Source organism: Carcharhinus amblyrhynchos, chromosome 16, assembly GCF_965287045.1.
Source record: "Carcharhinus amblyrhynchos chromosome 16, sCarAmb.v2.hapA, whole genome shotgun sequence".
Taxonomy (NCBI): domain Eukaryota; kingdom Metazoa; phylum Chordata; class Chondrichthyes; order Carcharhiniformes; family Carcharhinidae; genus Carcharhinus; species Carcharhinus amblyrhynchos.
The window spans coordinates 35,860,894-35,887,289 of NC_137339.1; the positions used below are offsets into that span (position 1 = coordinate 35,860,894).

The following is a 26,396-nucleotide window of genomic DNA, read 5'->3' on the forward strand; positions in this document are numbered from 1 at the left end:
TTAAGGGATTTTCACAGTAATTTCATTGCAGTGTTAATGTAAGCCTACTTGTAACACTAATAAATAAAATATAAACTTTAATCTTGTAGGTAACTGTCTTAGATCATTAGATTCTTGTTCATATATACGTCTTTTCTTTACTGTAATAAATAGCCTTTAATAATTGTTATATTATGGGTGGGCTGGTTACAGTTCTGACTGGGTATTGCATGTGGCTCTTTATACTATTCCTGTGAACAAAACTATACACAACCACAAACCAGTGTTTCCAAGTTGAGACATACTCGCAGATAACATCAGCTGGGTTTGTGACAATATACTGCAGTTTGATGGGGATTCATAAAGACACTTGCAAAATGTGGACACCAGCAAAACTTGATGGTGGAAAGGACTAACCCTGTATCAGGCTAAGGACTGTGACAGCAGCAAAGAACAGGATGTGCAGCTATCGAACAAACATGGGAATTGATTGGGCAGTGGCTGTTACCTTGCCTTGAACACTGCTGCCAGGGACCCGGGTTCGATTCCCAGCTTGGGTCACTGTCTGTGTGGAGTTTGCACATTCTCCCTGTGTCTGCATGGGTTTCCTCTGGGTGCTCCAGTTTCCTCCCACAGTCCAAAGATGTACCAGTTAGGTGGACTGGCCATGCTAAATTGCCCCTTGGTGTCACGGGGATTAGCTAGGGTAAATACTTTGAGTGTGGAGGAGGGGCCTGGGTGGGATTATGGTCAATGCAGGCGAGATGGGCTGAATGCCCTCCTTTTGCACTGTGGGATTCTATGACTCTATGATTCTATGAACAGACAGTGATGGAACACAGGTCTCTGAGAGAATTACAACCCCCTGACAGAGGCACAACTGTCATTATTCGTAACCAAAAGCTCTGGCTGATTAGTGTCTGTGCTGTGAGTACATGACTGAAAGTATAATCATTACCAGCAGAGTCTCAATAAGGGTAACAGACTTAGAGACATCGGCAGCAGCACCCAGGGATCAACAACTGTACAAGAAGCAGCAAGACCCTGAGTCTGGGACTTGATGACATTGGATCAAAACCCATCAAGCTGATCAGTTTGCCTCGCCATGGGTAGCATCTGTGTTGTGAGTTTGGATTTTTTGTGAAGTTCTGATATCTTTGAAAACTTGTGTGTAAAATGGAGTAGGTCAAAGATTAGTTACGTTGTGTGTAACAAAGTCAGAGGTTAGTAACATTGTGAATAACAAAGTTTGATGCCTGCTGCAGTTTTGTGGTAACAATAAAGGAGATTTGTTATACAATAATTCAAGAATTTGAGTTTCTTTGTCCACAGCATTAGTTGACAAAAGCATTAAAAGTGTTTTATATAAATTGCATTAGAGGATGTATGGCAAAGGTTCACTAGATGAGAGGGTTGTCCTGTGATGAGAGGCTAAGTAAATTGGGTTTATATTCTCTGGCGTTTAGAATAATAAGGTGATCTGATTGAAACATTCAAGACTATTAAGGGAGTCAACAGGGTAGATACTCAGATGTCAATTCACCTTACTAGACAAGCTACAATAAAGGGGGCACCTTTTCAGGATAAAGGGCTGATCATTTAAGATGAGATGAGATGATACTTCTTCATTTAAAGGTTGTGATTCATTGGTATTCTCTACCAATGAACCAGAGAGTTGTGGATGCAGCATCATTCAATATATTTAAGGCTTAAGTAGACAAATGTTTGGTCTCAGGAATCAAAAGATCTGGGGAGTGGGTGCGAAGTGGAATTGAAGCCCAAGATCAACATGAATGACAGATCAATCTTAGTGGTCTGTATCATCATCTCTTGCTCTTTTTTCTCATGTTGTTATGATAATTGTTCCTGGAAATCTCTAACCATCAGAAACTGCTTATTTGTTAAGATATTAAATTGATTTTTTTTCTTGTTGCACTTTAAACATAGGTAATGCTAAATTTATTGTCCATCTCCAGTTTCCCTGAGAAGATGGTTTACAAGGCCATTTCAGAAGGCATCCGTGCTATAGTTGTGCAGAATTTGAAGAGCCCAGTCAGAAAGTTCTGTTCTGAAATAATCACGTAAACTGCTGAGAAAATTTAGGACTGATGTAGAAACTCAACTTCCAGAGGCAAGAAGTCAATAATGCAGCACTTAGCCTTTAAGCCATAATGGATTTAACTTTAATAATATGAAAACTCCACTGTAAAGGTCATGTTACAACTTGCTGCCATGGTTTCCATGGTAATTGTGTGACAGAACAGGCTGTTCCTGGATATTAAGGAAAATCAGTCCAGCAAAACATTTCAACGTGTCATGGTGCAGTATTTTTAAACAGGGTAGTAAAAAATGTCACAGATTTTAGATTGATTATGTGGCCAATAGAGCAAAGGTTATATGGTGTGATGTAAAAAAAATGCATTTGTACTGCTTTCCAAATGCATTTGTACCGCTTTCCAAATGCTTGTACAACAAAAGTTTTATTTCTTTCCCACATTTCAAAAATCTGCACTTAATTCAATGAACTCAAGTGACTTTATAACTTATGAAGTTAAACCTATTGCCCTTAATACATTATATTTCACTGAAAAACTCATGTGAAGCAGCAGTTAGGAGAAAGCCAGCTGGGTTATCCAAGACACTGCTTTTATGAGCCATCTGAAGCCACTTGAATTGTACCCTTTTAATCAAAAAAACAAACAAACAATGATTTTGTTATTTGTGAGCTGCAAATTCTTACCCTGCTGATGTGAAACTCCAGTTTCCTGATGTATCTCTCAGTGGTCTTAATTTGCTGAAAAAGGATAATATTGACGAGTGACCAAAATAAGTAACTAATGCTGATTGTATACTGATACAAATAGTCTCCCAATCTTTGTTACAGTTCTGCCCTCAAAAATCCCCACTAAGAATTTAAACTGCTTTCTAGCTGCTTTTTGTCTTTTTCTATCTATTATTTGCAAAAGTGTTCATAAAACAAACTCCATGGAGTTGAACATTATAGGTCAGGGAGACAGCCTGGCCACCAGCCCACTGAAACTGGGCTCCCTTGATGTAATTTCCAGGTGGGCTTCTAAATTGGAAAGCAACTCATCCACCATTTATGAGCAGGAGGCTGTCACATAAATAAGTCAGGGTCCCATGTGATTTGTAAGATCCATTAGCAATTTTCAGGCAAGTGGTAAATGAACTAATGCTCAGGAAAATTTAGGACTTTAGTCGATACATGGAAAGGAATTGAATGACCCCCCCCCATGTGGTATGTTTGGCGGCTGGGGCCATTTGATCAGGCGGAGGTTGGGGACCTTGCTGTCTTCTCATCTCCACCCCAATTAAGTTTGTAGCATGAAGGCCTGTGGACAGCCTTCTCACCCAGGCACCACTGAGGCCTTTAAGTGGATGATTAATGCACACTTTAGGGCTCCTCCTCTTGTCACTGGTAGTAACTCAGCAGCTGGTAGATGGATAGAGATCACCATTTGAAAAGTATGACAAGCAAACCATTGCAGGATTGCTTTTGTTTGTGGGCTCCCAGATCGAAAGGGTGGAGGGTGGGGGGTGGGGGGTGGGGGGTGGTGTTGTCCTTCATGCAAAGGCACAAAGTGCTTGAGCATTGGGGGGGGGGGGGGGGGGGGGGTGTGGGGGGGGGGGGGGTTGCGTGCTGAGAGCCATCTCTCTGCCTTGATCCTCCCCTTGACCCCTATCACATCATTGCTCACCTCTAGCGTGGCATCCAGCGACAATACAAACCGTCAGGCAGATGTCGTATCAGCAGTAGTCGCCACCTCCTCAGTGGCACTGACATTCAATAGAACTGTGGATTTTGATTCATTAGTAGTTTTTTTACAGGAAGATTTCCACCCTCAGGGTCCTTGATCATTGGATAGCCCACTAATGTTCCACTAATTGCCTGATTGACACTTAATTTGGCAGGCTTTCCCTAAAAGAAGCAAAGTGGGACTCTCACTGGCTCTCCATATGGTGGATGAGACCCCTACTGCCTTCATTAAATACTGCCCTCGGCTTCTAGAGGCAAGAAGTCAATGTTGCAGCATTCGGTTCCTTACAATGATAGATTTGACTTTAACAATATGAAAACTCTTTTGTAAAAGGTCATTCTCAAGCAGAGATTTACCATGACTGCCATTATGAATGAAAAGGATGTTCTTTTTGCAAATTGCAGGCAATGAGCAATTGGCTGATGCTCAAGAAATGGCCCAAAATATTTTTGGGTGCAGTAGAATTTTTGTTGGGCCAGGAGATGTTGTATGGTTCCTGCTGGTTCTACAAAAATATTGTGGCTTGCTGCAGGACCCTGCTCAATTCCCTGACATGTAATCTTTGGTGAACCAGGTCAATTACCCACCAATTGACACTTGCAGCTTGCCAGCATTCTTTCAAATGAAACCAGCATCTGAAAATAGCATAAGCATCTTGACACCAGCTTCGGGCAGGCTAAGTAGCCAATACTCCAGCTTGGTGACCAATTCCGGTGGAAATCGAAAATCCCTTTCCCATATATATTAAATGCACACTTACCTTATCTAGATCATATAAAAAAGCCTGGAACATAAGGAATATAAATATTAGTATTCGATCTTTTTCAAAAGTGCTACAGAAGCAAGCCACAAGCACAATGAACCAGAGAAATTTATTACAATCTTTTCCCACCCTTCCCATAATGTAATCTAATGATGCAATGTGTAAGTAATATGTTCAATAGCTAAGATAAGACTTGACAACACTATATCAGCATCAGTGCTGAGAATTTAAAAAACCTAATAATTCAGAAAGACATCCTAAAGTATTACACAGAGTTGTGAGGAAAATATTTGCTGTCAAATGAGGAAAATTGATGTGGTGACCAAAGGATACTCAAAACTATGTTTTAAGGAGGATCATAGCAAAGGAGAGGGCAGAGGTTTAAGGAGTCAAATCCATATAGTGGCCTGAAAGGAGGGTGAACTGGAAAAAAAAGGCAAAGGAACATAGAGCTAGATTTGACTCGATTCCAAGAACTCACACCTACACCCCCCCACAAGCCCCGTCTGAAATATCAGGATGTCCCACCCTCAATTATTACAGCAGCACCACTGTATTTTAATTCTCTTTTAGATGGAAGTCCCCTTTAGAGAGCTGCCTGCCAATTAGATTGCTGTAGTCCCAGCAACATCAATTAGGAGAGTTACCACTGCTGGGATAATAGGCAGTCGTATCACACTGAGGAGCTTAGGTAAGTTCAAGTTTGTGGAAGGTTGGGGAGCCAGTTTCAAGAGGCCAGGCTGAGAGTTAGATTGGGGGTTACTCTGGAGTTTGGAGTTGAAGGAGTATCTCTGATGTAATCAAGTGACCTGCAAAAAAGTTCTAATACTAGCCTGCACAGTTGAAGTTGCTTTTCCTCTTTAATGGCAGCCTCCCACAAGTGCAGATAAAGTAGCAGGGACAGGATAAGACCCTTCAATGGCTCTTAAAGGTAAGGGTGGCTGAGCTGTCCAACGTTGCCTCCCTCCACCCTCTCCTACAAAATTTCAGACAAGATGGAGTCGGGCAAGTAGAAGACAGCGTGGAGGAGGGTAGGCCCGCTGACTGGAGAATTGCCGAGGTCTTTGTGTCACCTTTTTCAGGGAAGATCCATCACATTGAGTCTCACTCAGGCATTTTGCAGGACTGTAAGGGACCTTCCCCAGGATCAAGAACCCTGGGTGTGGAAGTCCCGCCCACCATGAGCAGCTGACCAATCATAAACTGGAATCTCTATTGAACAGCAATTCCATAGGGGAGGTAGTTGCTGCTGCTGTTACAACACTCATTAGGCTTAGGATCATGGATGGAGCAAGGCCTTGGTGAAAATGGCAGGAGGAAATTTGTAAAATGGGTTTCCTGATGGCTCAACAGAGTTGGGGGTGGGGGTTTGTGTTTCTACAGCAAGAGCTGGGGTTTAGCACTATAAGGGTCTCTTCTTTCCAATTTTTATTGAATGGCAAAGTAGACTCAATGGGCTAAATGGCCTACTTCTGCTCCTATGTCTTTGGTCTTACGGATGTTGATTTCAATACCATATCAGTACCATAGGAGAGTTAGAGAATATTACAGACAGAAGTAGACTGTTTGATAATAGAGGTCGAACTCAGGGTCAAGCAGAATGCCAAGGTTATGAATAATCTGATTCTGCCTGAGACAGTGGCTAATGAGGGGGCTGGAGTCAATGTCAAAGATACGGGGTTTCTGATGGAACTTGAATATAATGGATGACATTCATAATATTTGTCATCCGTGCGTTAGATATAGGCAAAAATAATGTGTTTTCTTTATCCACAATATTACAAGCAAGTTTGTCACAAGAATATGTTTATGGGGATTGATAATCCTTTGGTAGTGTATAGGTTAATTTAACTGCATAAAAATTATTTGTGGCTTATTGGATAACAAATGTAGTAAAGTATGCAATAACTGTTAAAAGATCTTGCAAGTAAATTTTATGCTAGTCCATTAATTAATACAGAACTACAAAATTAAATTGCTGCAATGTTTCTTGAACAAAAACACAGTAAGTGCTTTATTTCCACTCTAGTTTCTGGAGGAGAAAATAAATACATTAATAATATTCTAAACCATCATTATTGAAGCACTTCTGAATCATAACTAGCAGAACCCAATGATAAATGATGGACTAGAGTTTAATAAATACAATGGAGTTACTTTTATTCCCCAGATATATGTCACCATCAACAGCAACACCAAGTAGTTGTTTAATGAAATATGAATCACGCCAAGCTAATATTGTTTAAATTAATAAGGAATGCAAATCTTAAGGTTTTGAAAACTTTGACTCATTAGTATCACAATGCTATAAATGTTAAAGGACTGGATTTAATGGTTTCTGGCAGGGTGAGGGAGGCCGAACAGGAGGTGCATGACAAATCAAGTGTGAATTGGCCAATGGGTGGCTGCTAGAGGGAAGACCATTCAATTAACAGTGGAAAAGGTGGCTCCACACTCAATATGATGTGTACATTCAGTGGAAGAGGGTTAGGCTGTGAACCAGAAGTTAGAGGATCATAAAATCCTTACAGTGCCGAAGGAGGACATTTGGCCCATCAAGGCTACACTGTCAACAATCCCACCCAAACCCTATCCCCGTGACCCCACATATTTACCCTGATTACCCCCCTGACACTAAGGGACAGTTTAACACCACACATCTTTGGAGTGTGGGAGGAAACCGGAGCACTCAGAGGAAATCTACAGAGACACAGGGACAAGATACAAATTCAATATAGGTAGTCATCCAAGGTTGGTATTGAACCCAGGTCCTTGGCACTGTGCCACCTGCCACCCATTTAAAGACAAAATAGCAAGTATGCATGATCCATGCTTGGTGACAACACTCCATGAAGAAAGCAGTATTGAGGGGGGACACTAAAACAGTGGAGCAGCAACAGGTGATAAAATGCTTTTTCCATTCTGTGGTGTGGACCCATGTCAGCAGTGTCTCATTCAGGACGTTTGTCCAAGACTAAATAACGTCAGAATAATATGTTCAGAAAAAGAGTCATATTCTGCCATTTAACTCTGGCTGAAAGATCAACTGACTATTTCTAGCACTTTCTGCTTCAAATCGCATTACTTCTTGCAGCCGACATTGAACTGAGGAGCCATTCATGGTCTGAGCCCAATGATGACTCCCTGCTTGTCCTCAGGTCGTCCTAAGTCTGGTTGTCATCAGAGAATGTGGCTTGGCCTAATGGAGGGGCCTCCCCACCACTGGAGCACCAGGTTGTGTATGGTGCTGCAAATCGCGATGGATTTGCCAGAATCCACATTTTGTACTGAGAATGCTGAACACCTTAGCATTCGACATGTCTGCCATCGTGTGTTCCACTGTCTTTATAGGATGATGAGTTCTGAGCAGTACGTTGTTGCACTGGGTCAATACATATCCTGACTGTGCCATTTTTCTTTACTGTAGTCACCATTACTGAATACCATTCCGTGGTTTTGTCTGTTGGTGTTATGACACCTAGTGCTATCATCCAATGCAGCTCATTGACTACTTTCTGCTTCATGGCTACTGGACTCAGTTTGAAGCTTTGACTGCTGGTGGTGCTATCACCTAATCACACTTGATATACAACTGGTAGTTTACCAATTGATGTCACAATTGCAAAGGGCTTTGTACGTTGTCATTTCTGGAGCTTGAAATTGCGACGTATACACTTCTGGACCAAGTTGAATGAGTCCCAGTGTAATGCCGTACCAAAGACCTAGTAGTATTTTTGCATTCTGTTTGACTATATGAAATGTGAAATTGCCCTGTGTGCATTGGACAGTGGTTACACCTTTGATGTAGTGGTTTGTCCCCCATAAGCAGTGAGGTCTGCCTGGGTGCTGGGATCTAGGGCCATTATAGGTCTAGTTCCCATAACATTCGGGTGAATAATATGTTGCACTTTGCTCCAGTGTCAATCTTTAACTTTAGTCTTGTGTTATTGCCAATTACGTTGATCTCACCGTTTTCTGTGACAGTGTCAACAATTTTGCAAGAGTGTTGTTGAAGGTTCTGTGGTTTTGTTGCTTTGGCTGAACTGTAATTTATTCACCTTAATAATGCTCCTATCCATGGAGTACCCTCCCACTGTCATGTTACTGATGGCAGAGGACGGCTGCGTGATTTTGATCTGCAGCACTTTGCAAAGTGATTCCATTTCCAACATTTGTTGCATCTTTTACCATATGTAAAATAAACCATTCTGTTTGGAGGGGCTGGCCACTGCAGTTGGAGCAGGTGATCCCATGCTGTGGGTATTTCTGTTCCCCACCTATTATCTCTGCTTCTTTTTTCTGATTGGTTGTTTAACATACAGGTACTAATGGCTGTTTGTAATGTTAGATCTTTCTCTCACAGCAGCTGCTTGTGGACTAAATTGCTATGGATTCCACACATCATCCAATTGCTGATTGGTTCGTCAGTGAGCGTTTCAAACACACATTTCTTTGCCAATATTTTCAAGGTGGTGTCTGAGGTTGTATTGATTTAGCCACTCTTTGGTTAGTTAAGTTGAATGCATGTCCATCTAGGGTTTTTTTTTAACTGGGAAACATATTCACAAACTTAGTAGGGTCCTCTTTTTCCTCCTCTGCCTGGAAAGCAAATGAGTCAAAGTTTTCAATGCCTCAGAGCCTGATAAGCTTAACAGATTGTAGCTTGTACCCTTTTTGACTCATCAGACAATGCAGCACCTCTGTAACTATGTCACTCCTCAAACTTTTCCCAAATATTTGCAATATTTTCATCAAGAATGAGTGAATCAATGTGGCGAAGTCCTTGTGCCATACTGTCAACTTCTGGCACCATGTAAATGTTGTGGGGTCCTGAATTGTTGACAGCAAGGACTTCCAACAATTAATGGTTTATTCAGTAGCTTAGCACCTACTTTAGTTTAGCAGCAATTTCAACACTTGTGCTCTGAACACACTCCTGGGGATTACTCCCAAGTTGCTGCCACATGAACTTTCTTGTAGCCATGCCTTCATGTTCTCATGTGATCATTCAATCTACAATTATTGCATCAGCATCATAAGCCATGAGATTCACCTGGGTGTTGGGGTCGGGCACTGCATATGGGTCTAGTTCCATAACATTCAGTTGGATAATATATTGCGCTTTCCTTCTGATATTAACCCTTTACAGAAATCCCATCTTTCAGGTGTTCCAAGACATAGGTGGGAATGGGAAGTGGAACTAGTCCAATCTCTGAATTCCCACCTCCCACATGAATATTTATATATTTTATACTGCTCTAGTGCTATTGGCTTTTTAAAATTCCACCAAGAGTAGGTAGTTGGAAATGATGAAACAATACAAACAAAAGTGGCCTTATCAATCCAATTAAATGAACAATAATTTTGCAATTTATCTACATACCAGCCTGGAGTTTCTTTTCACGTCTTTCTGTTGCATGGTTAGCAAATCCAATTCATTCTGATGAGTTTCAAGAAATTCACTGCAATAAAAGGAAGATAGTAATCAATCCACAAAAATCTAATATTTTCCTAGGAACATACTCTGTCTCAGAGTTCTGTTCTCTGTGCTAGGGGGCAGTTGTTGCCATCTGGGTGGTTTCCAGTGACGTTTGATTCCTATAAGAGCTGTGATCTGCCCCAGCTCAAAACACCACATTAGGAATGGATGGTTGTACTTGCAGTTGAGCAAACCAAACCTAGCTAAAGCTGTATATAAAAAAGGCTTAAGTCACACCTTTGGAGTTGAACTTCCAGTGATTGACAAACATCAGATCTGGGGAGGAGTGCCAGCTATGATTTGGCACTCTCACCTTCTAAATTAGAAAATTGTGATTTCTGCTCCAGAAACAAAGGTGGAATTTTCTAGACTCCCTCCCCCCATAGTGGGTTTAAGGGCAGATGGGGTTCAATTTGTCAGGAGCTACAAAAAAATTGGTTCCCCGTCAGTATAAAATGACAATGGGATCTTCCATTTCCACTTACCATTGGGATTGCAATTCCTGCCAGAGGCTAGCGTGAAACCAATTTGCATCCTGCTAATGGGATGCAGATGAAAGCTTGATAGGAATCAAACAACCACCCCTTCCCTCTTCCTCTTACCCCTCCACCCTGCTCCACCCCAGCCCCCAACAACCGTGTCGCATAATCATGCCAGTCCAGAACATGTCTGGACTGACATGGTATGTAAATATCAGCACTTATTTTAGGAAGGCCTGGGGAAGTTTGAGAAAATTAGGAAAACATGGAAGCCTCAAGTGATCAAACCCTGGGACACGAAATGTAGCAATGGGTAGATGGAATATCAACTACATGGATCATCCATGCACAGCAACATCCAAGAGGTGGATATTGTCAACATAGCCACTTCTCATAGGGTCCAAATCTCATTGCAGCAACTTCTCCCGGGGTCTGGATATTCAAGCAGCAATTTCTGTCAGGGTCCAGAACTTCAAGCGGCAACTTCTCCCAGGTTCAGGATCGTTAAGCAGGAACTTCTCCTAGGGTCTGAACCTTTAAGTAGTCACTTCTTACAGGCCTCGGATCGTAAACATTGCAGGAGATACTGGGAGACATCATGGCATGTGCTGGGGAGGGGGAAAATAAACGGGGAACAAAGGAATGAAGAAGTGAAAGGAGGGGGAGGGTAAGGGTGGTTGAGAAAGAGATTCAGCTGGAGTGGTACAATATATGAACTAGAATGGAGTTGAAGGGTGAGAAGTGTCATGCTAAGGTGTGGGCCGGGGTTAGGCTTGTGGGGGTGTGGATGGCCATCAGGAAATGAGGGGCCCTTCTTCTGCTTGATCTAATCAAAGCCTTCAAGGAAGAGGTGTTGTTTACAGCCTGCATGCTCCACTCCTTGTATCTGTGAATGGATACAATTGAAGAATGATGGTTGTTCCCGTGGAAGGGTCTTCCTCTATATACAAGGGATGAATGCAATTTCCATTCCATGACTTTTCCTTAGTCACCTTCTGTATCCCCTCCAACAACACTCAGCATCCCTCCATTTGACATCACCACAGTCAACAATAAATATTTTTACTTCCAAATACAGCAACAGTTCAGAACAGGAAATGGAGCTCAAGTCAGTATTGTATCAAACTTCATTCCCAATCAGTTATTTCAGGGTGGGCTTGTCAAACTGGTACTGTCCCATGTCATTTTCAGGGGCTCCCAGTCTCTTCAAATTGGTGATTTGATCTCTGAGCTTCTCAATCATCTTCATTCAGAGGGGAAAGGAGTTTAGAGGGACAGGTCAGGGGACTCAATGGAGGATTCCTTGGGGACATACTGATGGTATCAATGGTAAGAAGGGATGGTGACAGTTAAAGGGGACAGTGACAGCCAGTAGGGTAGGAGAGTGAAACTGTGGCGATGTCAAGTGAATGGGTGCTGAGTGTTATTGGAGGGGATGGAGGACATAAGAACATAAGAAATAGAAGCAGGAGTAGGCCATCTAGCCCTTCGAGCCTGCCCCACCATTCAATAAGATCATGGCTCATCTGTCGTGGCTCAGTTCCACATTCCCGCCCTCTCCCCATAACCCTTAATCCCCTCTCTTATCAAAAACCCATCAACCCGCGTCTTAAAAATATTTAGCGAGGTAGCCTCCACCACTTCAACGGGCAGAGAATTCCAGAGATTCACCACCCTTTGAGTGAAGAAGTTCCTCCTCAACTCCGTTCTAAACCGCCCCCCCCCTTTATCTTGAGGCTGTGCCCCCTAGTCCTACTATCCTTTCTGAGCGGGAAGAGTCTCTCCACCTCTATCCTATCCATCCCATTCATCATCTTATACGTCTCAATGAGATCTCCCCTCATTCTTCTAAACTCTAACAAGTACAAGCCTAGTTTATTCAGCCTCTCCTCATAGCTCAACCCCCTCAACTCCAGCATCAGCCTAGTAAACCTCCTCTGCACTCCCTCCAAGGCCAAAACATCCTTGCGTAAGTGCAGCGCCCAAAACTGCACACAGTACTCCAGCTGCAGCCTCACCAATGCCCTATACAGCTGCAGCAAGACCTCCCTACTTTTATATTCAATGCCCCTCGCTGTGAAGGCCAGCATCCCATTCGCCTTCCTGACCATCTGCTGCACCTGCAAGCTGGGTTTTTGCGACTCATGCACAAGGACCCCAAGGTCCCTCTGCACCATCGCCTGCTGCAGTTTTTCACCACGTAAGTAATAATCCTTCCCACCATTCTTCCTACCAAAGTGGACCACCTCGCACTTGCCAACATTAAATTCCATTTGCCATTTCCTGGCCCATTCGCCCAGCCTATCTAGATCCTTCTGTAGACTCTCCACACCCTCCGCACAATTTGCCATTCCACCAATCTTGGTGTCATCAGCAAATTTCGACACCCTACACTCAGTTCCCTCCTCCAGATCATCTATATAAATGGTAAATAGCTGAGGCCCCAGCACCGACCCCTGGGGCACTCCACTAGTCACCATCCGCCAATCCGAATAGCACCCATTGACCCCCACTCTCTGCCTCCTATTTGACAACCAATCCTCTGTCCACGCTAACACCCTACCCCCAACTCCATGTCCCCTGACCTTCTGCAATAACCTCTTGTGAGGTACCTTGTCAAACGCCTTCTGAAAATAGCCTTAGGAGACGAAGGGAAAGTGTCCTTCTCCATCTCCAAAGTAGAGTGGAAATTGCATTCTGTGGGAACAACCATTCATTCTTCAATTATATCCATTCACAGATACAAAGTGGATGGATGATGCAGGTTGCACACAACACTTCTTCCTTGAAGGATTTAATTAGATCAAGCAGAAGAAGGGCCCACTGCCAATTAGCACAGCTCAAGGATGAGTGTTGTTTTGAGGAACAAGAGCCAATGAAACCTCAGGAAGATCTGGATGTCAATGAGGAGGGACCACATCCACAAAAATGTTTGACGTGCCCAAGGATTTACAGAAGACACAGCTTATACATGGAGGCAAATGAAAGACAGTGCTACAGGCATTTTTGCTTGTCTCAGGATATGCTAGTTCATATTTGCCACAACTTTGTGCGAGACTGATACTACAATGATGTATCCAATGCAGGTCACTCTGAAGGTCACCGCCACACTGTACTTTAGATCCACTGTAGATCCTTCTAGGATTCCATTGGTAATCTTTGCAAAATCTCACAATTGATGACATGCACACATATAAGGAAGATGACAGATACCTTCTTCAATACAGCTCATCATTATATGCAGTTCTACATGGATGGGGCAAGCCACGCTGCTAGAACTGTTGGATTTGCAGCAATTTCACACTTTCCACAAGTGTAGGGCACAACTGACTGCACACATGTGGCCTTGAGAACTGCTTGGCAGCAGCCTGTGAAATCCATTTGTAGAAGAGGATTTCACTCTGTGAACATAGGAGACATCATTAGGCAACTACACACAGTGCAGTTGTTTCAACCATAGCTCCAACAAGTCAAAAGCAATTGCATTCTTCAAGAGGATGCAACACTATTGCACACATTAATGCCCTCTTGCCAATGTGACAGCTGCTTAGCAAGGTGACTCTGAGACAGAAACATTCATTGATTAGTGCTGATTGTCTAAAGAGGGAGCTACATCCAGAGAGCACTATCTCTCCATTTTTGCACAATTAATACAGAGATCACATTTTGATACTGAGCTCCAAGGTGCCATTGGATGTCAAGACACAATGATCTGAAACATGACAGCATAATCACAAAATTGCAAGTTAGGTTAGCACTCACAGGAAGTAGTTCAGCAGGATCATTATGTGATTATTGACAAACACTCATAACCCTACATTCATCAGAAGCCTGCCAAGTTTACCTGCTGCATTACCTTAGCATCTGGGAGAGATGTGGACCAATCAGTTTTTTCATTCATTTCCTTCATCAATATGGCTGTGCATTCAGAAGATGTACCAGAATATTGCTTCCATATCAGGACAATCCTTGACATTGTCCTTCTCACAAAGGCCAATCATTTCTAGGAATCCTAAGCTAATGAGTTTTAGTGATATATTGATTCAAGCTCAGTGAACTCACAGAGATTTTGTGAAGCACATAGCTAGCAAGGGAAAGTTAAAGTTACCAAATTCTGGACCTGGCTCTCCAAGATGGCTGCAACCTTTCCATGGAGACTTGCATGCTGGAGCCATGACATCAGTCAGAATGTGGACAGAATCCTCCATCCTTCGTGCTTGTCTGGTAATGGTGTCTGACAACCCTAACCATTATTCCCCAATTGGTCTTTGCACTCCACATTTCTCTCAGGGCCAATTCCTGAGGTTTGTCATCAGACTGAGACTCTGAAGGGGCCTGGTCTCAGAGACCTCGGTTGTCACTGCTTCCATGTCCCAGTGGACAATTTTCCATGAGGCGATCACCAGATTGTGACTCCAAGCCTACTCTAGAATTATGTTCCACTGAGGTGCATGTGTCTGTGCTAGTTCAGGGTCCATGTGAATGCAATAATGGATCTTCATAAAATTCCTTCTCTGGCTTCTCATCTAAGGTTCCCCAGGGACTAAGGCTGATCGCTAGCTGGAACTCTTCCTCCTTGCTGGTGGCTGGAACAGAGAAACAAGTTGACAATTGATTGACTAGGCAGGCACCAACACTATAGGTTGCATAGTCATTATCTCCATGTTGTTGAAGCATATTGGATGGACCCTCACTGGCTTCTTGAGGGAGGTCAATCTCGCTTTCATGCAGGAGCAATTGCTATCTTTTTCAGTGAACTTGCTACTTGCTTCTCCTGGGAGGTGAATGTCTCGGGCTCTGGGGTCTCCCTCCAGTCTTTGCTCTCTCCTGTCGGTTGTGAGCAATTTTGTCCTTGCATAAGGACAGATGGATTGCCTGTGGGCACTATGAAGGAAAGAGCATTTCAAAAACATACAAGCCTATTGAATGTGCTGAATCCATCCCAATAAGGGATTAAAATTTCGTTTGTGCAGAATCTTATATGAACTGCTGATCTTAAAATAGCTGGCAGATAATCAGTGCTAATTTCCAGTCCACTGATAATGTATGACAACCATGTGAACTCTAACAATTAGACTGCCTGATGCCCTATGAGAGTGTGAGTTTATGTTCACTTCTTACTTTCTGAATGTCATAGCTGATGAACCCCAACCCCCCCTCCAACCTCCAGGGACCTCCTCCTGAACCAGAATAGTCAGATGGGAGAGCATCCTGATCTTATTGCTCAGGAAGAGGAGGCTGTGCCTTTCCTAGAGGTGAATCTCCAGGGAGACCTAGCTGAATTGTGAAGCCAAGGCTTTGTTGTGCTTGGGCACCAGGGTAATGGGCACCAGAGTAGTACAGATATCCATGGCCTTCAGCGAATGTCTGTACGGTTTCCATTTAAATGTGGTGCCAGGATTTTTAACCCTATGAAGTAATGGATGGACATGAATCACTGCCCACCCTGCCATGAGATTCAATGTGCTCCTTGTTGATGCATAATTAATTAGTTTAAAAGCAAAAAAAAACAAGCATGAAAATCCACCCTTCCAGCAAATGGGACTCGCGTTGACTTTCCCGTCCATAAGTAGACTTGGCGTCCAGAATGGAAAATTCCATGTAATAATACATTCCTAAGGACGTCCATGGAAATGTTGAATTTAGCCTTTACAAATTATATGCACGATTCTCCCAGCTCGCTGTGCTGCTTGAGTAGCGCAACGGGCCGGAAAATGTCAGCACATGGCCAAAAATAGGAATCATGACCGGTGCCTGGTTGCGATCTTCCCAGACCATTTTTTTTTTAACATAATCAGCCTCGCACCGTGGAACAGCTTGAGGCTGATTACAATATTCACAAGCTGCTTTGCATCTATTTAGTGGGCCTGGGATGCAATTATTTGGGCTCTCTAATGTTTTTGATCCCACAAGCAGAGGTCCACACCAGCAGGGATCATGCATGGTCCCTATCAATGGGAACTAGGTGTGATGGACTTGCTGGTGGGACCAGAGATCATTGAGCCCCTGAGAGGGTTGGGGGCACAGGGGAGTGCCTCTGGGGCAGTGCCAGCCTGGCACTCTGGTAGTACCAACCTAGTACCCTGGCACTACCCATTGGGTAGCCTGGCACTGCCCAGCAGGCACCAGGCAGTGCTGTGGGTCAGGCCATGAGGAGGCAGAGCCAGACAGGATGGAGCCAGATCTGGTTGGAAGGAGGAAGGAGGGGAGGGAATGAGGAGATCTCTGCAAGGGGGTTGGGGGCTGGTGGTGCAATCAGAGATCAGAGGCCAGGTCCGGCCATTAGAAGGTCAGCATCAGGGCAGAAGGGTGGCTGTCAAGGCCGGCAATGTCAGGGCTAGTGGGGAATCATGCTAGTGATTGGGAGGTCAGCAATGGGGTGGGGGTTTGTGCTCGTCAACCGATCTCCAAGTATACTAGGAGATCGACACAAGCATTCTGCCCCCTCAGCATTCTGATGCCGGCCTCTTGTGCGAGGTTAGGCCCCACCCCTTCACCCCCACAGCATAAATCCCCTGATGACCTCTGTGGTGCACTGAATGCCAGAAATTCATTCAACTAAGTTCCCCCAAAAAAAGGATGTGAAAATCTTCCATATTCTCACCCAGTTGGGCACTTAGTAAAATTTTATGCAGCTTTAGAATTTACAATTACCATTTTTATATAGCTTAGTAAAGGAAAATCAGTGTGACATTTATATGTTAACAGACCCTCAATCGGACCACCATGTTACCTCAACAGTAACTTGCACATATCCAATCTCCACCCATTCGTTGTCCTTCCAGGACTTAGCTCACAAGTTTCATCCCATTTTCAATTTCTTACTCTTTCTCTTGTACCTCATTTTATACTAATACTCTCCCACTCCCTTCTGAATTTAAGCAGTACTCCCAGTCCCACCCTCAGCCTCCAATTCAGTAAATCTGCTATTCATCTTCCACTCTTCCAGTTTGAGGTAGCACTAATTTTCTCAGTCTTCCTTCTTCATTTTACTCACCCCAAAGCATTGTTTCCAGCTGCTTCCCCTTTCTTATCTAAACCACCATCCTCTGCTCATTTGATCTCACTCATTTCTGGTGGGTAAAGCCATGGAACAAGAACCTTCGTCCTCTCAACACCATCCTAGGCTTAATGACAGAGAATATAGTCTGCATATAACGCAGGCATGAACTTATTTTCTTTGTGATCATTATAAGGATTAGTTAGCACTCTGGCTAATTTTACCAAATAATACTATAGCATAGACCATTGCTGAATAGAGTGTGTCATACTTTAAATGGTGCCCTTATGTCATTGTACAATTTATATTCACTCTTACTTTAGTCCTTTCCGCAATGATTTGCATATTTTCTCCACTCGGTTAGGCTGTGGCTCCAGGCTACTGGAGTTTTTTTGTGCAGTGATATGCCTCTTTGTTAATTTTACTGATAGGAATCTTGACCTTGAAGAACTTCTACTGACAGGAGAAACTCTGCAAAATAAAATTGTAACATTGTTAATTAATTTTAAATCAACAAAACATATTTGAATGTCTGTTAATTTTCATATATAACTGCCTTATGTGCAAAGAAGGCTATGTTAACAATGTATGTTTACAATATAACTATATTCTATGCTGAAAAAAGTTATATTTAGCATACCCTTCAGACATGTGTATTCAGCATGTCTAACCTGAATTAGCCGAGTTAGTATTGGATAGATACCATTGGGTGGAATCTAATATCAATTTGGCAGAGTGTCAGTTCTGGTGAAAAAACTGGCATGGGACTCTGTAGCTTCACTGGCCAGTTTTCTCTCCAGCTTTTGTGAGGTCAACTGCAAAAAAAAAAGGAGTGGCTGAGGGTTGCACTCCAACTCTGGCGAAGCGGAGACTCTTAGAGCTGGGAGCCGGCTCCACTGAGGTTGGGATGCCATTTTTAAAGGGCACCCTACTGGAAATGTTTTTTTATCTCTGCCCTTCCTCCACCATGGAGGTGTCTGTAGCCTCCCCCAAACCTATCCCCCCTCCTCCCCTGCTCAACAATCATCACCAGAATCCCACTGTCCCCCACCGATCATCCTGGCATTGGCTCTCTTCTCCCCAATCATCCCAGCATTGGCTTCCCCCCGAGAGCGTCACCGGTATCCCCATCACTAACGTTCCCTCTCCCCCGACACCATCACAAATGAGGCCCCCCCCCGCAAGGCCTGCTCCCAGCACAGGTTGGCCCTGACAGGCCATGTCCCTTTCCTCGGGGCTCTATAGTGACCTTTGTGCCCCAGGGGATCCCCTCAAAAGTTTCATGTCTGGGTGAACCTATTATAAACATTACTGACGTGATTTAGTGAGAGGGGAAGATTTGGTGAGTATTGGGTCTATAATTATGTTTAAATGTATTAAAATCAGATTCATACCCATTATGGGCCTGGACCTGAGTACGTCAATGGCAAGGCATGGCAAAAATCAGAAATCGCAATCTCACCGGCTCTCCAAGTGAACGTTATGACTTAGTGCCATTTTGACCATCGTGAGACAGGTTAGTTTTACCCTACTGATGATTACAAAGTGTTGTTGCAATAATAATCCTGCTCAGTACGAGAGGAACCATAGGTTCGAACATTTAGTGTACATGCTTGGCTGAGGAGCCAATGATGCAAAGCTACAATCTGTGGGATTATGACTGAACGTCTCTAAGTCAGAATACTGCCTAAAAAGAGGGCTTTTTCCCATATTCATACACTTTGTTTCTATTCAAATAATTATGTAATGTTCTCTTGAATGCCTTAGTTTAACCAGCCTCTACATTTTCAGGCAATGCTTTCCAGATCCAAAGCCTTGTATGTTTTCCTGGGAAAACATAAAGAAATCGCATGACACTATTTTGATGATCTGGGGAGCTTTCCCTAGTGTCTTGGCCAATATTTATCGCTCAATTAATATCGTAAAGTAGATCAGTTGGTCATTATCACATTGTTTTTTGTGGAAGCTTGTTGTATGCAGATTGGCTTCCAAATTACAATAAGGAATACATATCAAAAATGTTCAAAACCGGTTCTAAAGCACCTCAAGATGTCTGGTTTTCATGAAAAGCACTCCGTGAGTACAAGTCTTTTTTCTTTCACTGAACGTGGACGTAGGGTGGAATCCCCAAACATAATCTAATTTACCAAGAATGGAGACTGTGTAGTTTGCTTTTGGTGTGCTAACTTCCTCTAAATGTCATCATTCTACACAGTTGACATTTTACAGCATGTGATTTGTGAATTTGCTATTTAATTGGAAGCATATGCATATTTCGAACACTGGGAAATAAATTTAGAATTTAAAGAGTTACAAGGCATATTATTTGCATGAATCATTTATTTAAGGATTGTAGTCTTTGCATCATGTCCAAAAATTCTGCAACACTAAGGTTTCTTCAGTAAATTGCGAAAGAAAGTGCCTCATGAATTTTCTGATCTGTTGATGTGATTCTGTTCAAAAAATTTCCATGTTTTCTTGTAAAATATCCTTTTAGAAAATAAGTAACAGTAAACAATCTTGTTTTTCGAATCAAAACAGCTTTGTAAGCGAGATTATCCTTTGGCTGTTACATTTATCACCCCAGTGTCCCAATAGCAGCCTCCAAGTTAATTGTTCACCCACATAGAGAGTATATCTCACTGCATTTATTTAAATTTATTAAAGATATGTTGAATGTATGGCATTGTGGAGGTGTTGTTGAAAAAAACCTCCCATTTTATCATTGAACTGGATGTTGTTCCCTCACATCTCCACTAGTGAAATATAAATACCATGATATTTATAGTGGTATCATAGAATCATCAGGACCAGGGAGAGAAATCATGAGCTCTGATATTTCTCTTGGTTCCAAGCCCCTTAGTTCCCCCAGCCCCCTTCATGCCTCACATCCTCCTATGCCCAGAATTGTGAACCATAGTCACAGTGGGGGCAAACTGTTTTATTTAGCTTTAGCAAAATTTATCAGCTTATTTATTAAATGCCTCTATTTCTAAAATCCACTTACAGCTGAGATTTCAAGACCATACACTTTACAACTCTGGCTTTGTCAGACAATTTAACAAAACTTGGTCATTCATATTATGCAGCTAGCATTGTTTCTTCAAACCAGGTCCTACGCAATACTCGGTCAGCAACATCCAATTTGAATCTCACAAACATCACATTTAACAATTCTATATACAAATGAGAATATCTTGAGCTAACAGTGACATTTTCCATTGGTGTATCACTGCTGGTTCCAAGTTTAAAAATGACAAACTTTTAAATTAGCACCATTCAACATGCCTACAATAATATGCTATTTCTACCCAGACAAGTGGGCTTTGTTAACAAAACAATGGGACAAGAATTATGTTCTCATTTTAAATTGAAACTAACCACACTTGCAAATGCCCAGCATGGAGTTAATAGAAGGTGGGCAAAGTAGTGTAGATGTAGGGAACCTGAAATATAAACAGGAAATGCTAGAATGATTCAGCAGACCAGGCAACATCCGTGGAAAGAGAAACAGAGTCAATGGACAGAATATTACCAACATTTGTTAGTGTCAGGCTTTGACTGAAAACCAGCATGCATCTCTCCAGATGCACAGCTGAGTTATCAGACCAGAGTTTCTGGCCCTGAGTACACAGAAAATCTGGGGGCATGGTTTACACTGGCACTCTGATGGGGTGGGGTTTGATGGAGCCGGCAAGGCTGGCTAACACAGATTGGGACACTATCTTTAAAAGGTGCTCTGATCAGCGCTGAAAATTAACTCCTCCCCATCACAGACACAGAGGCCTCCCCTCACCATAAGCAGAGGGGCAACCACTCAAAGAACAAAGAAAGGTACAGCACAGCAACAGATCTTTTGGCCCTCCAAGCCTGTGCGGACTATGATGCTCGAACTAAACTAAAAGAAAGCACCTTCAGCCCTTATTCGGTCCATATCCCTCTATTCCCTCCCTCATCCAGATGCCTGTTAAATGTTGGTAATGTGCCTGTTTTCACCACCTCCTTTGGCAGCACATTCCAGGCACCCACCACTCTCTGCGTGAAAAGCTTCCCCGCACATCTCTCTTAAACTTACCCCCTTGAACTTGTACCACCTTCTAATTGACACTTCCATGCTAGGAAAAAACCTATAACTATTCATCCTGTCTACGCCTCTCATAATTTTGTAGACCTCTATCAGATCTCCCTTCAGCCTTCGTCTTTCCAGTGAAAACAATCCTTGTTTGTTCAACCTCTCCTCATAGTCAATATCCTCGATTCAGGGGCATTAATCCTTCCCACATCTGCACCCCCCCGACCCCCCACAAGTATTGGCGATTCTAAACCCTTCCCCACCCACCACAGAGCTATCAGGGGCTCACCTTCCTCCCCCACTACACAAGTGGTCAGCTCTCTCCCCCACTTTTCCCACTATGGAGGTATTGGGGGTTCTCCTCCTTCCCCCCCGCCACCTCCCCACCACACAAGTATCATGAATGTTCCCCTTCTCTTCCCAGTACACAAATCTCAGGGGCTCTCCTCCCCCAACTTACCACCACTCAAGTATTCGGGACTCTCCTCTCCCCACTCCCCAGGCATGTTCCCCTCTTTGGGGACTAAATTTAATAACTTAATAAATTTGAAATTTATTAAAATATAAGGAAATGAGGTTCATGCCTGTATCACCAAAGCAGGGCAGGGAAAATCAGGAAATTATTTTAGCCAATGAGAATCTCGCTTCCCAACTCTCATGGGATTTTGCACCCACATTGCCATTTAGACATGGCTACAAAATTCCCCCACCCCTTTCCCCCTCAGTGTTTCAGATCTACGAATTCCAATAGTTCTGATGTTTCTCTCTGCACATGTGCCACTAGGTATGCTGAGCATTTCAAACACTTCCCATTTCTAATGGAGCAAAAGTAACCCCTTTTGCCAACCTCCAAAAAGCAATGAGACTTCCTGTGTGCCTCTCATTCCTCTTCAGTAAGAAACCCGGCAACAGCTGCCTGAGATCTGGTTGGCACAACATTAAACAAGAGATTTAAAAAAAAAACTATGGTATGAAGGAAACAAGCAACTTGCTAAGGTTAAAAAATCAAAGAAATAAATTGATAATTAAAAAAATTATTATTAAAATGACCATTAAAGCCCAAAAATAAAAGCTTTTTTGCCTTTTCATTTAAAAGGCAGAGCTAGACAGAGACAGACAAGGCCCTGATTGGGGCCACCTAATCATTGACGGAATAAACAGTCAGGAAAGGCCAGCTTGATGGTGGAAGGAGACATCAATAGGGGAAACCAGTGCCACCAATACCAAAGGAGAGAGATGAGGTCTGGAGGAAAAGCCAGGGCCAGAGCCATATCATTAATGAGGGACTAAGGAGAGGCCGGGAAGGTCCGGGGGCACACCCAAATATAGTTGTGTCATTTAATTTTGGCACAAGTAAGTCTTCCTGAAATCAATAAACTACAAAATAAAATTTTATTTTTTAAAACCCAGAACTGAATACTTTAGAGGCAATAGCCAGTACAAAATTCAAACATGTATGCTACAAAATGCCTGGCTTGGTTACTATTCTGGGTCGAATAACTAACCTCATACTGTGTGACAGTTTGGATGTTGCAATTCAATTCAGTATTATTGGGTTTTGAAGAGAAAAAAGCAGCCAAGGTCTGTGGTCCTAATCATTATCTAGTGGTAAAAACATGGCTGTCAACAAGTATTATTTTAGGTTCAGCCATGATACTCTACATAAGTGGATCCTCTGCCAATATTCACAATCCAGGCTCATATTTAAGAACAAAAGAACATAAGAAATAGGAGCATGAGTAGGCCACCTGACCTATCGAGTCTGTTCTACCATTCAATACAACCATGGCATGATTCCACTGTTACAACCAGTTTCCCAAAAGTTATCTATTGATCTTGACGAGACCCCTTGATTTGTCACCATCTGGCTGAGATACCCCCTAAGTGTCACAAACCCAAATGAGGAGAGATGATTGGCTCTGTGTCTTTATTCAACCCACCCTCACCTGGTGGCAACAAAGATTTAATGTAACAAGGTTTCCTTTCCCTTGGATACCTTTTCCAGATCTAATAGTTCTGTTTAAAAAGGAGACAATTCAACTAGGCTTTCTTGAATTATGACAGAGTAAGTTCATTTATTAATAAAAGGTCAGGAGAAATGGTAATGCATCTATGTTCATTCAGATCAGAGATTGAGTTCAAAAGTAAGTAAATATTAAAAAAGTTATACGCAACAGTCTCTGAGTTACAGAGGTGGATGATGATGTATTGTGGCCGTTAAGATTATTTTCAGTATAGTTGGCTTCTGCTGATGAACAGCTGATTCTTTGGTTCAGGTGTTGTGTAGTTTGGATATTTGGTAGAGGTTTCAGTTCTTTTCCAGCTGTGATCCTTCTGCTAACTTATTGACTTTCACCAAAGGGGAGATAGGTTTTGATATTCCTCCGAAGGCTGGCTATCTTTGCAGGGGCCATGCCTCAGTTATTGCATTCCCTTCAGTGTGATACACACCAACATGCACGTACATGTGCACAATGCGCATTCCAAAAGGACTGAAATGTACTAGCCTGTCTACGTCATTATACCCAGAATCTTGGGGATGAGAGGGCCATTGTGTCTCTCTGTCCGTGCTGAATATGGTAATTTGTCTTTGGATATTTTACTAGAACCTTGTCTAGAAACACAGGGAGAGGTTCCGTTGCTCCTTCGAGAAACCTCCTGCAGTCATTCCTATTTGTATGTTCTCAGCAACTTTCAATGTCTGTATCAATTTTTTTAAATGTACAACTTAGATCTTTGTTAAAGTCCAATATATAATTCCAGGGTTTTTTTCCCATCATTATGACACATATCTCTTGATTCCTTGACAGATTTGATCACTCATCACTTTTTGATAAGCATTGAGCTGCCAGAACTTGTAAAATCGCATCACAGCAAGAAACAATGGGGATAAAATTGGGTTAAATACAGCAACCTGCATCTCCATAAGATCTTCATGAGTAATGGGATTCTTAAAGCAATTATCATTAGGGGCTTAATTCAGTAAATAAAGAGCAGAGGGAAAAGAAAAAAAATGGGAAGATTGTGGCTGGGGAACCAAAGGTACAGAAGGATTTTAATGAGATTTGTATAAACAGGGAGGGACAGCTGACCACGCAGAAAATTTGAAAGAGTTATTATAGTCATGAAGCAGAGGTTAGGGACAAAGAGAAGGCTAATGTTAGAAGAATGAAGGATAGATGCATGTATGAAGGAATGCTGGAGATCACTCAGATAAGGCCATGCTGTATTTGAAATCAAGGGATTGCAACAGAGAAGCTGGCTGGGAATCCTTCAGGTTCAAGATGGTAAAAGCGTGGACTAGGGTTTCAGTCCTCTGAATGAGGCTATTTTTGGCCAGTCACATTTTTTCTCTGGAGTTTCCATGACTCTCTTTCATTACTGCAGAAAACTGGGAGGACACCTGTGGATTTTCAGAACCCTGGCCTAAATGTATCTCTAACTACTGCCATGTATTTGCAAGATGAAGAAACAGCTTGTTAAAATATTATACATAGAATTTACAACACAGAAACAGGGTCATACCAATGTTTACGCTCCACATAAACCTTCTTCCATTCTATTTACTTTACCTCCCTATTGCCATATTTCTTTCTTTTTCATCCAGCTTTCTCCGAAATGCATGAATATTTGGACTTATTCTTAAATTTTACAATCAATCCATAAATGTAAATACATAAATCACATAAAATCAAATGTGGACTCCTGCATTGTGCTCAAGGGGTTTTGATAGCTTCAGTATGGCACTTTAACTTCGCTCTCATGGGCTTTGACATAATCAAAAGTCCGTGTTTAAACCATCTGTGTTATAGCTTAGCCCTAGTCATTTTTCATATATTGTACTCTTTTAAGTCTGACTAACAAACAAACATCTAACATATTGATGCAAATAATTTTTAAAAACTCCATAACACAAGGCTTGATTAAAAAGGAGTGAACTTTACAGCTATGGATGCAAGTTAACAGCTCAGTCCCTTGTTTTGTTATGCAATCTCACTCAGCAGTTGCATTACTTGTGCAGTGCTGACTAAATGTGAGGAATAGCTTCAGGAGGAAGGGACAATGGCATGAATCAAAGCATTCCAACAGGTGTGTGCTTCCTGTATACTGTAAGCACAGCATGTTTGACAGCACAGTACAGAAACCAATTTGCACTTTTGGTGAAGAAGAATCCACTACTTCGCTTGAGAAAAGAAAAGCATTGATTTGATTTTTCTTCTTAATTTTCTATTCATTAGAAAATTGGTCAGTTATTGCATAATGTATTCACACTTGCATAAGCTCCTTTAATACTCACTGAGTTCTTCTGCTTTGCATTGAACCAAAGCCAGCAAATGAACGGCTGCGGTTGACTCCACTAGAATCAGCAGGAGTGGCAAAATGCAGTTTCACAGACATTATTCCCAGGGATCTTGATATAAATCCTATACATAGGTAAGGAAAATTAATCAGATACAAGACAGCACATTAAAAAAAAGTCTATTCCTTGGGTCATCGACAAAGGAAGAATTTTTTGAGTTTTTAACATTTAGAAGGAAGTTATGTAAACAAAGTCTTGCATTTTTAGAATTACACATTATTTTAGAATTACATATTAACAGAACATTCTTAAATGCTCTTTCTGCTTTTTTCAACATTAGAAAGGCATGTATTTGTATGTATAATACACCATTTTTACAGTCATTTCTGGGAAATTATCTGAAAGATGAATTCCATAGAGAAATAAACACAACTGGAACACATGGAACAACAGAGCTATGACAGATGCAAAATCTTTGTTAAACTAATGGCATTGATTCCAATGCATTCCTGAATGATTCTATAATTCAGAAGCATTTAATGTGT

At 42.2% G+C, this 26,396-nt stretch overlaps 1 protein-coding gene across 4 annotated transcripts in view; it reads right to left on the reverse strand.

Annotated features, from left to right (window-relative positions):
- The window catches only part of ripor3 (RIPOR family member 3), a 207,591-nt gene that overhangs the window by 95,838 nt on the left and 85,357 nt on the right, over positions 1-26,396 (reverse strand). For all 4 annotated transcript variants that reach the window (XM_080204443.1, XM_080204440.1, XM_080204439.1 and 1 more), the window contains 5 exons: positions 25,849-25,975; positions 17,798-17,950; positions 9,905-9,983; positions 4,519-4,542; positions 2,720-2,773 (listed from right to left, as the gene is read on the reverse strand). In XM_080204443.1, coding sequence (XP_080060569.1) covers positions 2,720-2,773; positions 4,519-4,542; positions 9,905-9,983; positions 17,798-17,950; positions 25,849-25,975 — 437 coding nt within the window. The remainder of the gene's footprint in view (positions 1-2,719; positions 2,774-4,518; positions 4,543-9,904; positions 9,984-17,797; positions 17,951-25,848; positions 25,976-26,396) is intronic.